The sequence below is a fragment of the Leptodactylus fuscus genome, chromosome 5, assembly GCF_031893055.1.
Source record: "Leptodactylus fuscus isolate aLepFus1 chromosome 5, aLepFus1.hap2, whole genome shotgun sequence".
Lineage (NCBI taxonomy): Eukaryota > Metazoa > Chordata > Amphibia > Anura > Leptodactylidae > Leptodactylus > Leptodactylus fuscus.
Window position 1 is genome coordinate 54,145,913 of NC_134269.1, and position 12,654 is coordinate 54,158,566.

Genomic DNA, 12,654 nt, shown 5'->3' on the forward strand with positions numbered 1-12,654 from the left:
AAAAACTAAAAAAATCCTCAAAAAATGCTCCAACGCTTTTCAGCAGAAAAAAGAACCCATTGAAGTCAATGGGAGGCTTTTTTTCAGCGCTGAATCTGACGCGGATTCCACACCAAATTCAGCGCCATTTTCCTCCATATGAAGGCACCCTTAGTCTCCATACACAAACTCTTGTATTATCACAGAACCCGTGTTGAGGCAGGTCCTATACCTGTCCATTTTGTGGCCTGGACTCACTGGGGGTTATTTATCATCTTTTTTGGCCATATTTTTTGCAGGTGCGCCTTTTTTTTTAGACTAGTTTTACTGTGAGGTCTATTTATGAGGTCAGCACACCTCCTTGTTAAATGTTGTACATGTGTTTGGTAGCTTAGCTGTGTCTTTATAAGCCATGTGCACTTTGCCCCTTTTTTGCTAAAAAATTGTGCCAATGCCTCTTTGTAGTGCTGTCTGACCTGACAGGCTCTTTTACGCTGCCTGTGTACTGGTCATAAATACAGCGTGAAAAAGATCTCCATTTAGGCCGTGACCACTTTTCTCAACAAAAGCAAAAAGTGGCAAGGGCAGCATAACATAAACATATCATACATACAATCATGTGCATGTAGTCTAAGGCTGAGTGCACACAGGGTTTTTTGGTCCGGAACCAGAGGCGGAGGGTGCCTCAGGTTCCGGACCCAGCAATGGGTAGCCGCAACTGGATGCCGGTGCAGTGCATCGGCACCTAGTCATGCACTCCGCTCCGGATTAGGCCCAATGAATGGGTCTAGTCGGGGGAGGGGGTGTTTTCAGGCAGATTGGCGAGGTGAATCAGCCTGAAGAATGAGCATGTCCGTTCTTTTTTCCGGGAGCCGGAACAAATGGCTCCCAGAAAAAAAGACCTGACCGGCTCCCAGTCATTTCAATAGGAGCCATCTTTTTGGTCAGGATTTTGAGGCGAATATAGACTTAAAATCCTGACCAAAATACCCCGTGTGAACTCAACCTAAGGTGTAGAACAAGGAGGATAATGGCAATGCTAGAATTCAACAGTGACTAATAGACTATACCGACTATGTGTCTGTCATTTTATGGGATATAATAGCAGAGCATGTTGGACTTCTCCAGCATATTTGACGGAATCTGTGAGAGAATTCTAACATAGCAATGTGAACAAAAGTCTAAACCTGCTACTTCAATTAACAAAGCCTGAAGAGCTAGATCAGCCACTTAGTCCTGAACCAGGGGCTGGAGCCTGGACAACCAAAAATGCCCCTCTGCCCCTTTTTGAAGAGATTGGTACTGTAAGTTACGTGTTATTATTTGGAAGCCCCCTATCTCAGGTTTCGCACAGGGGTACATGATCCTCAAGTTACTTCCCGTGACACTAGCCTCTTACCTATCCTATGTAACAATACACATTTTCATCAATTCACAAAAATCTGTCTCAAATAGTTTGTGCTAAGGGCTCGTTCACATCTGCGCCCAGGTGTCCGTTCTGCAGGTTTCCGTTTCCTGCATAAAACAGAGCAGGAGACGGAAACCTGCAGGAGGCTTTCTCACCCATTCATTTGAATGGGTGAGAAAGCTGTCCACCCGTGAGCGGCAGTGAGCGTTTTGCGCTCTCCGCCGCGAAACCGGGTTTTTTAATCCGTACAGAGTCGGACATGCAGTACTCTGTGTCCGGATTAAAAAATCCGGTTTCGCGGCGGAGAGCATAAAACGCTCACTGCCGCTCACGGCCAGACCCGATCTGTGCTTTCCGTCTTCTGGCATGCAGAAGACGGAAAGCACAGAACGGAGACCAGAACGCAGGAGTGAACCTAGTGTAAGCAACAATGTAGGATGCGACCACTCGTATATTCAGGCTTCTATATGCCATGTAATAGACAATAGAAACACCATAGGTCCACTAACTGGGGGCCCCTATACAGCTGTCTAGATTGGATTAATGGTGTGCCTGACTACACTGCTTACTTTTGTATGACAGTGTCTCCAGTAGAGGGCGCTTGCTGCATAAAGAAATGTAATGGTGAAGTACCATTAGGTGCAGCTCACTGTACACAGATTAAGGCTGCTCCTGTTCAGTGCTTCCTATAGAAATCTACACATGTGGGCCCCTTTTTGTCCAGTATCTCTGCATAGAGTACCCTCTTACATCTCTCTCTCTGATGCTCAGTAGTTTAGGCATTTACCTGCGGTCTAATGGACCATAGCAAGTAGCTGCTAAGGCGATAAGGCCCCCCTGACCTAGTGGGCCCCTGTACAGCTGTAAACATTGCACCAATGGTATGTCCGCCTCTGTAGATCCATATGTATGTAACCAGCCCTTAGCCTGGATTCAGAAGTCAGGAAAATAGAACAGCTTCTCATTACAGTGAGGGTTGCATATGTGTATTGTGACAAATGCCGGTGTGAAGAGTCCAGAGGAGCGGTGCAGCATGTGTCCCATTTCCAGCGCTGACCTGGCCGCCCCACATAGGTACTCTCAGAGCTGCGGCTGATCTCTGTTAATCAGCAGAGCAGGGATTTCTCTCTGTTAGTGCTGGCAGGCCAGACAGTCAGACTACCGGGTTGGAAAATGTGCAGGGAGCCTCTCTCGGCAATCACACTGGAATGTTAGTGTTGGACTGCAAGGTTGGACTGGTGCAGCTGTATTATCCTAAAACGTTCCCTGCTACTCTGGAGGGACTGGGTGTGGTGGGACCTGCTACCCAAACCCACATTCACCTGATTATTTTCTGTCTGAGTGGATGCATGAGTTTAACCCCTCAGCTGTGTCTCATTTTGTAGAAGTTTGCTATGTTATGTCTAGCTGCTCCCTCTGCTGGTCAGGTGATTAAATGCAGTCCTATAGCGGTTCATAGAAAGGGGTTTTGCCCCTTCTTACAGGCGGTGCTTGTCAAAGCTTCTGTGCAATGAATGAAGTTGCTAAATTCTACAGTGTTACTTTCTTATACAAGAGCTAGCACTAAGGTTACACAGATTGGAAATGTTGGTTAAATACAGCAATGATTATAAGTTTCAGGATATGGACATGAGGGCCTTGTAGCAATGGAGAATTAGGAAAAAAACAGCATCTCCGCTCATCTGAAGTGAATGAGACTAAGCTGCAATACCACACATAACCAGTAGACAGGTATGGCGCTGTTTTTGAAGAAGGCAGCCACTTTTTTAAAATCCTGTATTCCATCATGCTGTATTTAATACAGAGCTCGGTTCCTTTTTTATGTGAAAGTTAAACAAGCTAGAAATGTGTTCTGATGTAGATGTGACACTGGGGTAAAGACCGATACTTTCCAGTGTGATCTGACTGTAATGAGGCAGAACCTTCTCCTTCACATCTGCTGGTCACCTGTAGCAGTCTTATGTATCACATATTTGAGTGGATCTTTCTGCTGCCAGGGACATCTGCAGATGACATCTAGGCCTATGCACAATATGTAGCACATTAGAAGCCAGGGCATTAGCCGTGTATGTTTGTAGCTACTATGAAGCTTGTAAAGTATATGACACTGGCGCTCTGCTATTCACTTTAGCTCAGGATGGAATTCTCTGTGTCTGTCTATAAGGGCCATAAAGAATATTTAAATAAGATTTTCTTTTACAATGGAGTTAGAGGTTCTGCTGACACGCCATGCTCATTCCAAAAGGAAAACAATAGGGGGGATTTATAAAGACTGGCAGGTCGGGCACCTAATTTATTAAGAGGTTACATAATACAAAAGACGTATCTCCTGCCCTCCATGCACCTGAATCTCCCCATTGGAGATGGGATGTATTTGAGCTGTAATTTTTTTTTTCCAGTTTTTTTGGTGTAAATGATAGAAAATTCGTCATCGCATGGTAGTCCGCACCTCTCCCACTAAGCCCTGCCCAATATGGCCACTTTTTAGAAAAGTGGTATGGTGGACATATTAGCTCAAAAACACCCATGCACAATAATTTGCGACTTTTATGATACATTTTATGCCAGCTAATCTGCTCCCTATGGGTCTGTGTACCTATTACATACCCAGAATGCAATATCATATCATCAAGATACCTTATTCTCCTCTAGAATTAAGCCCTATATGATATTATAATTCCATACTAGGCTATGGACCAGAGTATGCCAGAATTTTTGTTTAATCACAGATTATCATGCCAAAAATAAAAAATAAAAAAAAATCTGAGGCTATGGATATTGCATTCTGATTCTGTGCCCTATCCTGGGTATAGTTGTGTGCATGAGCCCCAATTTAATCCATAGTCATTTTCCATTGTGGTCTATAGGAGACACAGGAGCACCTTGGATCAAAATCTGACATTTAGGCTAAGGCCTCACGTTGCGGAAACACAGCATACAGTTCTATGAAAAAGTTTGGGCACCCCTATTAATCTTAATCATTTTTTGTTCTAAATATTTTGGTGTTTGCAACAGCCATTTCAGTTTGATATATCTAATAACTGATGGACACAGTAATATTTCAGGATTGAAATAAGGTTTATTGTACAGAAAATGTGCAATATGCATTAAACCAAAATTTGACCAGTACAAAAGTATGGGCACCCTTATCATTTTATTGATTTGAATTCCCCTAACTACTTTTTACTGACTTACTGAAGCACAAAATTGGTTTTGTAACCTCAGTGAGCTTTGCACTTCATAGCCAGATGTATCCAATCATAAGAAAAGGTATTTAAGGTGGCCAATTGCAAGTTGATCTCCTATTTGAATCTCCTCTGAAGAGTGGCATCATGGGCTACTCAAAACAACTCTCAAATGATCTGAAAACAAAGATTGTTCAACATAGTTGTTCAGGGGAAGGATACAAAAAGTTGTCTCAGAGATTTAACCTGTCAGTTTCCACTGTGAGGTACATAGTAAGGAAATGGAAGACCACAGGGACAGTTCTTGTTAAGCCCAGAAGTGGCAGGCCAAGAAAAATATCAGAAAGGCAGAGAAGAAGAATGGTGAGAACAGTCAAGGACAATCCACAGACCACCTCCAAAGAGCTGCAGCATCATCTTGCTGCAGATGGTGTCACTGTGCATCGGTCAACTATACAGCGCACTTTGCACAAATAGAAGCTGTATGGGAGAGTGATGAGAAAGAAGCCGTTTCTGCACGTACGCCACAAATAGAGTTGCCTGAGGTATGAAAAAGCACATTTGGACAAGGCAGCTTCATTTTGGAAACAAAAATTGAGTTGTTTGGTTATAAAAAAAGGCGTTATGCATGGCGTCCAAAAAGAAACAGCATTCCAAGAAAAACACATGCTACCCACTGTAAAATTTGGTGGAGGTTCCATCATGCTTTGGGGCTGTGTGGCCAATGCCGGCATCGGGAATCTTGTTAAAGTTGAGGGTCGCATGGATTCCACTCAGTATCAGCAGATTCTTGAGAATAATGTTCAAGAATCAGTGACGAAGTTGAAGTTACGCCGGGGATGGATATTTCAGCAAGACAATGATCCAAAGCACCGCTCCAAATCCTCAGGCATTCATGCAGAGGAACAATTACAATGTTCTGGAATGGCCATCCCAGTCCCCAGACCTGAATATCATTGAACATCTGTGGGATGATTTGAAGCGGGCTGTCCATGCTCGGTGACCATCTAACTTAACTGAACTTGAATTGTTTGTCCAAAATACCTTTATCCAGGATCCAGGAACTGATTAAAAGCTACAGGAAGCGACTAGAGGCTGTTATCTTTGCAAAAGGAGGATCTACTAAATATTAATATCACTTTTCTGTTGAGGTGCCCATACTTTTGCACCGGTCAAATTTTGGTTTAATGCATATTGCACATTTTCTGTTAGTACAATAAACCTCATTTCAATCCTGAAATATTACTGTGTCCATCAGTTATTAGATATATCAAACTGAAATGGCTGTTGCAAATACCAAAATATTTAGAACTAAAAATGATTAAGATTAATAGGGGTGCTCAAACTTTTTCATAGGACTGTATTTCCTTTTCCTTTTAGGCTGTATCCTGTGAATTTGCCATAGAAGTCAATAGTTTCATGAACTTATGTTATTGTGCCAGGAATCACCTGTCTGTATTAGCACACAGGTATATTATATGTTGAGTATATTTTTGGATGTCATCAATCTGTATATGTATCTGAGGCCACTGCGGAGCACGTAATATTGTAGGGGGGCCACTGTGCAGCACATAATACTATGTGGGATCCACTGTGGAGCATGTAATACTGTGTGGGATCGACTATGGAGCATGTAATACTGTGTTGGGTCCACAGTGGAGCATGTAATACTGTGGGGGGGGGGGCATTGTGGAGCACATAATACTGTGTGGGATCCACTGTGGAGCACATAATACTGTGTGGAATCCACCGGATGCTGTGCAGCTCACTCACTGTATTATTGATAACTGCAGTACTAAAATGGTATTCCTTTTGAGTATCTTAGATCTGCCTGTAACCGCCACTATCCAGAATTTGCTCTAGGAAGGGGGTAGGGGGTCCAGACAAAGGTTTGCACCCGGGCCCACAAGACTACAGTTATTCCACTGGCTGCTACTGTAAGTCACGTCAGAAAATCCTCTGCATGTACATCTGTGTGGTCATATACTAATAGGTTCACATGATCTGCACAGGTCAGCAAAAATATAGCAGATCAGACAGTGCATTACAGTAGAATTGTATACCTAACAGGACACTTGTGTGATTCCTTACAGTCCTGTATATTAGTCTTGTAATATTCACATATTCATATTAGGACAATGGACCTCCCTACTATGTCTTAAATGTGGATCCTAAGTTAGAACTTTAATTATGAGTCCTCTATTCTTTCCACATCACATCATGGAGGAAAGGTGGAGAACATTGTAAAGCAGACCATACACTGCGGCTGCACTCCCAGTTGTCATATATACTACATTACCATTACCTTACAATAACCAGACACAATCGCCATTGAATTATGACACAATGCAGTACATTATCCCTAACATATATTCCCATTTTATTATATATTCCACTCGTCTTCCTGTGTTCTCTTTAGGGGCAGCTTTCCAAAATATGTTGGTCTTGTAAAATAGGCTGTTTTATTCTCAGCCCTTTACTCTATAAAATTTTATATGGCAGAGTGCAGAAGTGGCACAGGGTAAGTGGCTGGCTTTCACTACACGCCTGGGACAGGGCTGTTCACATGCAGAGACGAGCACGGTTTCACTGCTATGTCTTGTATTGTGGTCAGTGTGGTGTGTTTTGGGGTCAATGACTCTTCAGTCGCTGTGTAATGACACTCTGCTCCACCATGAAACAACTTATGTGTATCCTCCTGCATCTGAGAAAACACTGATCCTTCCGGCAAGGAAAGAGTTATGTGGCATCTGGAAAAATTCACGGGTCTCTAGTGGCAGGTGGACAGAGCCTGTGACGTTTTATGAAAAGCAGGGATGAAAAGGAAGTTCTCATATTTTGTGAACTGTGAAGACGCCGCACCATTCCTTTACCATCAGGCTATAAAAGGTGTTTCAATCTATCAGTCAGCTATAAAGCAACTATGCAAAATCATTTCCAGCATTGAGAATCTCAGAAGACAAGGGAAAAGCTTTACAAGTAATGCTTAGCTATCTGCACAAACTCCCAAATTGCTTCCCTTATAAAATAAGTTTGTCTGCCGCCGCCACCACTAGGGGGAGCAGAGGAGCTTACTAGATAGTATTGAGACATTGAACTTCAAGTGTAACCCTACCATGTGTGTCCTGCCATGTTGATAATCTTTATACTATGTTTGCTTACCATTTGGCTAGCTGTTCTAGTACAATACTCCAGATGTGCCACCTCACATTGCATTGCTAGTAATATCCAATGATGGGGAATGTAGTCACTGAGAGGGTCAGCAGATTTTAGATTTCTGGCAAGTATTGTGTTATGGTGTAGACAAATTGTAAGTACCAGCATGACCACGTTCACTAGTATTTTAGGGTTAAGGGCATATTGTCACTACTTGGGGAGAGACCATCATATAGGTGTGTGGAGACTTATTAAGCCTTTAGCACTCCACTTCGCAAGGGACCATGGGAAGAATATGCAAATCTGTCTTCCATGATGTAATTAGGAAGTCAGCTGCTGCCTCAGTGTTGCAAACCAATAGAGGGTGCTCACTGGAATGTGCAAGCCTGTCTTCCCTGATGTAGTTAGGAAGACAGAATTTCTGTGAAATAACCCAATAAAGGTTTGCTCCCTTTAGCATCATGCTCGACCTTCCAAGAGGCCTTTGTTTTGCAATGACGCTGGGATTATTACCAGGTATAGTCTCTCAATCGAGGACGGCCGTTTCGATGTACTTGCATCTCGTCAGCTAGCCGTTCTAGTACAATACTCCAGATATGCCACCTCGATGTACTTTCTTCACTCTTCTAAATGGCCACTTCTGTGGGCTGTCCATACTCATTTTGAGCACAGCGAGTTCTCATCCTGTCTCCTGGCATCATTGAGACAGACTCCCACTGATCAGCAAGTGTTGGGCCGTCACTTCTAGTACTTGGAAAGCGCCCTTTAATAATGACACATACAGGCATCTTGTAAGGAAGGATCAGACACTGAGAATTATTTCACCCCAAGTGAGCAATGGTGCTGTGGTTATATGCCAATCCCATCACTCCCATCTTCATTTGCTAAGGTTTCGATGTGATCTGTATACAATGTAATAGTTCCCTTCATTCCTCAGGTGGGTGACAGGTTCATGGGGTCAGTGCTCAGCCACCTGTGAAAAAGGCTTTCAGCAAAGAGAAGTGTCCTGTGTATTCCAGCTACAAAATGGCACTTACGTCAACACCCGGGAAATTTACTGCACAGGACCCAAACCAGCGACCAGACAGACATGTGAGGGTCAAGACTGTCTGTCCATCTGGGAGGCTTCAGAGTGGTCCGAGGTAAAAATCTCATAACCTAACAATCATCTAAATATGAGGTTTGTGCCATTGTTGAAATGTTTGCCTTATATGTGTAGAATATTACATGGGATTGGACTGGGCAAATAATAAAGAAATAACCAAAACGAAGATTTTTCTGTCATATAAATAGGGGTATGGTATATAAAAGGGGAGTGTCCTAAAATAATTGTAATCAAGATAAATGTTCTATTAATTGTGACTTTGATTTAGGTCATTGCCCAGCCCTAGTGCCCCTCCCCCCATCCAATATAAGAAAGAACTTGGCCCTCAGTGGTAGTTTAGATATGTCCTAATTGTCCAAACTACAGGCCCCACATCTGGGACTCACATCTTTCTTAAGAACTGGCATTCCCTGACCTCCGTCTTGCAGTCATAGTGAAGGTAGAGATGGCCAGGTCTTTATATTCAAGTGTTCGGGAATTTCAGAAACTCCCAAGCTGGCAGCCTCTGCTATCCTCAGAAGTCCCATACCAGTGACTGTAGAAACCTGAGCATGTGACGTCATCTATCCCTTGACTGTGGCTATGGGACAGGGTCAATGTGAGTCCCAGAGATTGGTGCCATTTGCGTATCCTGTACCCCTTCTAGACCTGTCAGCTTAGATGCCAAGCACTAGGATGGGGTTGAGCTCATGGCATCGCATTCCCAATAAATGAATGACTGCTTTGAAGTTGGCACAAGAGGGCTCTGCTGCGGTATGTTCATTATTAAGGAATTACTTCCGAATGAAGGGCAGTAAGTCACGGCTTATAAAAAATGAAATGGACGATTTCCAAACTTTACATGAAGAATGTCTTTTGTTGCTGCTCTGATCTGAGGGTTTATTTCTCATGTTGGCCACTGTTCAGTCACTGCAGCTCACAGATCAAATTTTGCCCAAGGACAGTGCAATATAGTAATAGTGAAAATTATAATCCATATATTTTATTTCTTAACCGATATGTATGGTTTATTATACTCTAAACCTAAAACATCAGATGTAGTTACATTTCCATGAGATGTAAGGAGTTATTAGATGGGGCCTAGTACTAGATGTCCCAGTGTCTGTCTGTGGAAAGCAGAGGTTTAGGAAAAACTTGGATGGGTGTATTATACCTGTGTTAAAATGTCTGCAGTCTGGCTGTATGGTAGTACATGGACCCCAGGTAGTTCCACTAAACAGCGCATAAAGTACAATATGGATTCATTATGGTCTATTCATTTAGATGCAGCCTTAGTATATTGAATTCTTGATCTTGCCAGAAAGAAGATCAATAACATTGCATTGCTAGTAATATCCAATGATGGGGAATGTAGCCACTGAGAGGGCCAGCTGATTTTGGATTTCTGGCAACTATTGTGTTATGGTGTAGACAAATTGTAAGTACCAGCATGACCACGTTTACTAGTTTAGGTGCATTGTAGCAGCACAAATCTGCATTTTGCATTCCTCTGTTATTTCTCATGAAAACATGAATAAGGCCTGGTTCACATCTGTCTTCAGTATTCCATTTGGGAAGTCCGCTTGGGAACCCCTATGAATGGAATACCAAACATATTGTTAAAAAGTGGTTCGCAGAGACACCACATGGACCCCATAGACTATAAGGCTGGGTTCACACAGGATTTTTGGGGCCGGATTTTGACGCGGAAACCGTGTCAGAATCCGGCTCCAAAAAATGCCTCGCATTGACTTCAATGGGAGCTGTTCACTTCTTTTTTCCGCTAGCGGTTTTGTGCCGCTCGCGGAAATAAGAAGTGACCTGCTCTTTCTTCCCGTGCACTGCACCAGCACCCAGTCACGGCTAGCCGTTTTCTGGAGCGGTTTCTGAGGCTGCCTCCGCGTCAAAATCTGGTCCAGAAATTCCCGTGCGAACTCAGCGTAAGGGAGCCTTCACACGGTGTTATGGTGTGCTCATTCTGATTGTAAAAACACGTTCAGAATGAGCGTGTAAAAAGCAGCTCCCTTTGACTTGAATGGGAGCTGACATACATGCGCTCCCCATTGAAATCAATGGGAGGCTTTTTCCCCTATTGCTTTCAATGTATTACGCGCGTATTCAAGTCAATGGGAGCTGCTTTTTACACGCTCATTCTGAATGTGTTTTTATGATCAGAATGAGCGCACTTCACACAAAGTTTTTTGGACCGAATTTTAACGCCGGAATCCGCCTCAGAATTTGGTCCAAAAAACGCCTCCCTCGACTAGCATGACTGTCATGGCATTCCACTCCGGATTAGGCCTAAATGAATGGGCCTAGTCGAGAGGGAGTGTTGCGCAATCCGCAGCAAGAAAGGACAGATCACTTCTTTCTTCCGTGAGTGGGAAGAAACCGCTCTCGGAAAAAGAAAATGAACGGATCCCATTGAAGTCAATGGGAGGCAGTATTTTTTAGCCGGATTCTGAGGCGGATTCCGCATCAAAATCCAATCCAAAAAACCCAGTGTGAACCCAGTCTAAAGGGATCCGTGTGTTTTCCGTACAGTCTGTGCACGAATCATGCAGAGAGAAAAGTACTTCAAGCAGCACTCCGTGCCAATGTATTGTGCCCCTGGATCAGTTTGACAATGCCAGCACTTGTTTGCACAGTGCCAAGGTATATAGAGACACTCCCTGTTGACAAGTACAGTGATGGCAGAATGCAGGGCTCTAAGAGTACATTTTCCAGCATTGTTATTTCTTGGAGAATACAAGTATTTACTAAAAGACGTCTTTTTACAAAAGATCACTACTTCCATTAGTCTATGCATATGCCTGTGTATTTTAGTGCTCTTCCGACTGTGGCCGGGGCACAAAGAAGAGGCGAATATCCTGCACCAATACCAGGGGTAAATGTGACTCTGCTACAAGACCAAAAGAAGAGGAGGAATGTGAGGACTACACTGGCTGCTATGAGTGGAAGACTGGAGACTGGTCCAAGGTTAGTAGATTGCTAAATATTCATAGACTCATTCCATGAAAAACTTTGCATGTGTAACTTAATGAATTTGAAGGCAATAATGCTGAAACAGCAAGTAGTCTCTTCTCTGAAAGAACATGTGTTACCTATTAGATGTGAAAAGCCCTGACATCACCGAGTGCCCCAAGGAGAACATTCACAATATCTAATTCTTCATTAGTTGTTTGGTCCCTTGCTGTGAACTTGGTACAGCTCCAAAAATGGTGCATTGATGACAGATTTTACCAAATGCATCAATGATTAAGAACATTCTATTAATTCGCATTTAAAGGCACCTTATAACTAAGACCCAGGATTAAAGGAAACCTGTCAGCGCTGGGGCATTATAAGGATAGCATTGGACCACATAAGAGATGTTCTGTGATGTAATGATGGCGGTATGGGTAAAAGGAGCTGACAGGTTCCCTTTAAAACCTGTGGTTAGGATAGGTCATTGCCATGAGACTGGTGGGGGTCTGACACCCAGGACCACCGCCCGTAAGCTGTGCTCTCCAGAAGCAGATGGTTATCCATTGACTGTGGTCTGTTAATGCTTACTTTGTTTTCTACTAGTGTTGCCCCATTTTCACCCCGTTATTTTCCACTTTCAGTGCTCTTCCACATGTGGGAAAGGCTTGCAGTCTCGAGTGGTACAGTGTATGCATAAGGTGACCGGCCGTCATGGAAATGAATGTTCCTTCTTGTCTAAGCCAGTGGCCTACAGGCAGTGTCACCAAGAAGCCTGTAATGAAAAAGTCAATGCCAACACCATCACTTCTCCCAGGCTCGGTTAGTAATATGGAAAGATTTCACTTGTTATATTGTTTGGTTGTTAAGCCGATGTA

At 43.2% G+C, this 12,654-nt stretch overlaps 1 protein-coding gene across 1 annotated transcript in view; it reads left to right on the forward strand.

Moving 5' to 3' along the window:
- The window catches only part of ADAMTS17 (ADAM metallopeptidase with thrombospondin type 1 motif 17), a 141,124-nt gene that overhangs the window by 127,626 nt on the left and 844 nt on the right, over positions 1 to 12,654 (forward strand). The window contains exons 21-23 of the mRNA XM_075273201.1: positions 8,666 to 8,870; positions 11,639 to 11,791; positions 12,421 to 12,598. Of these exons, the coding sequence (XP_075129302.1) occupies positions 8,666 to 8,870; positions 11,639 to 11,791; positions 12,421 to 12,598 (536 nt within the window). The remainder of the gene's footprint in view (positions 1 to 8,665; positions 8,871 to 11,638; positions 11,792 to 12,420; positions 12,599 to 12,654) is intronic.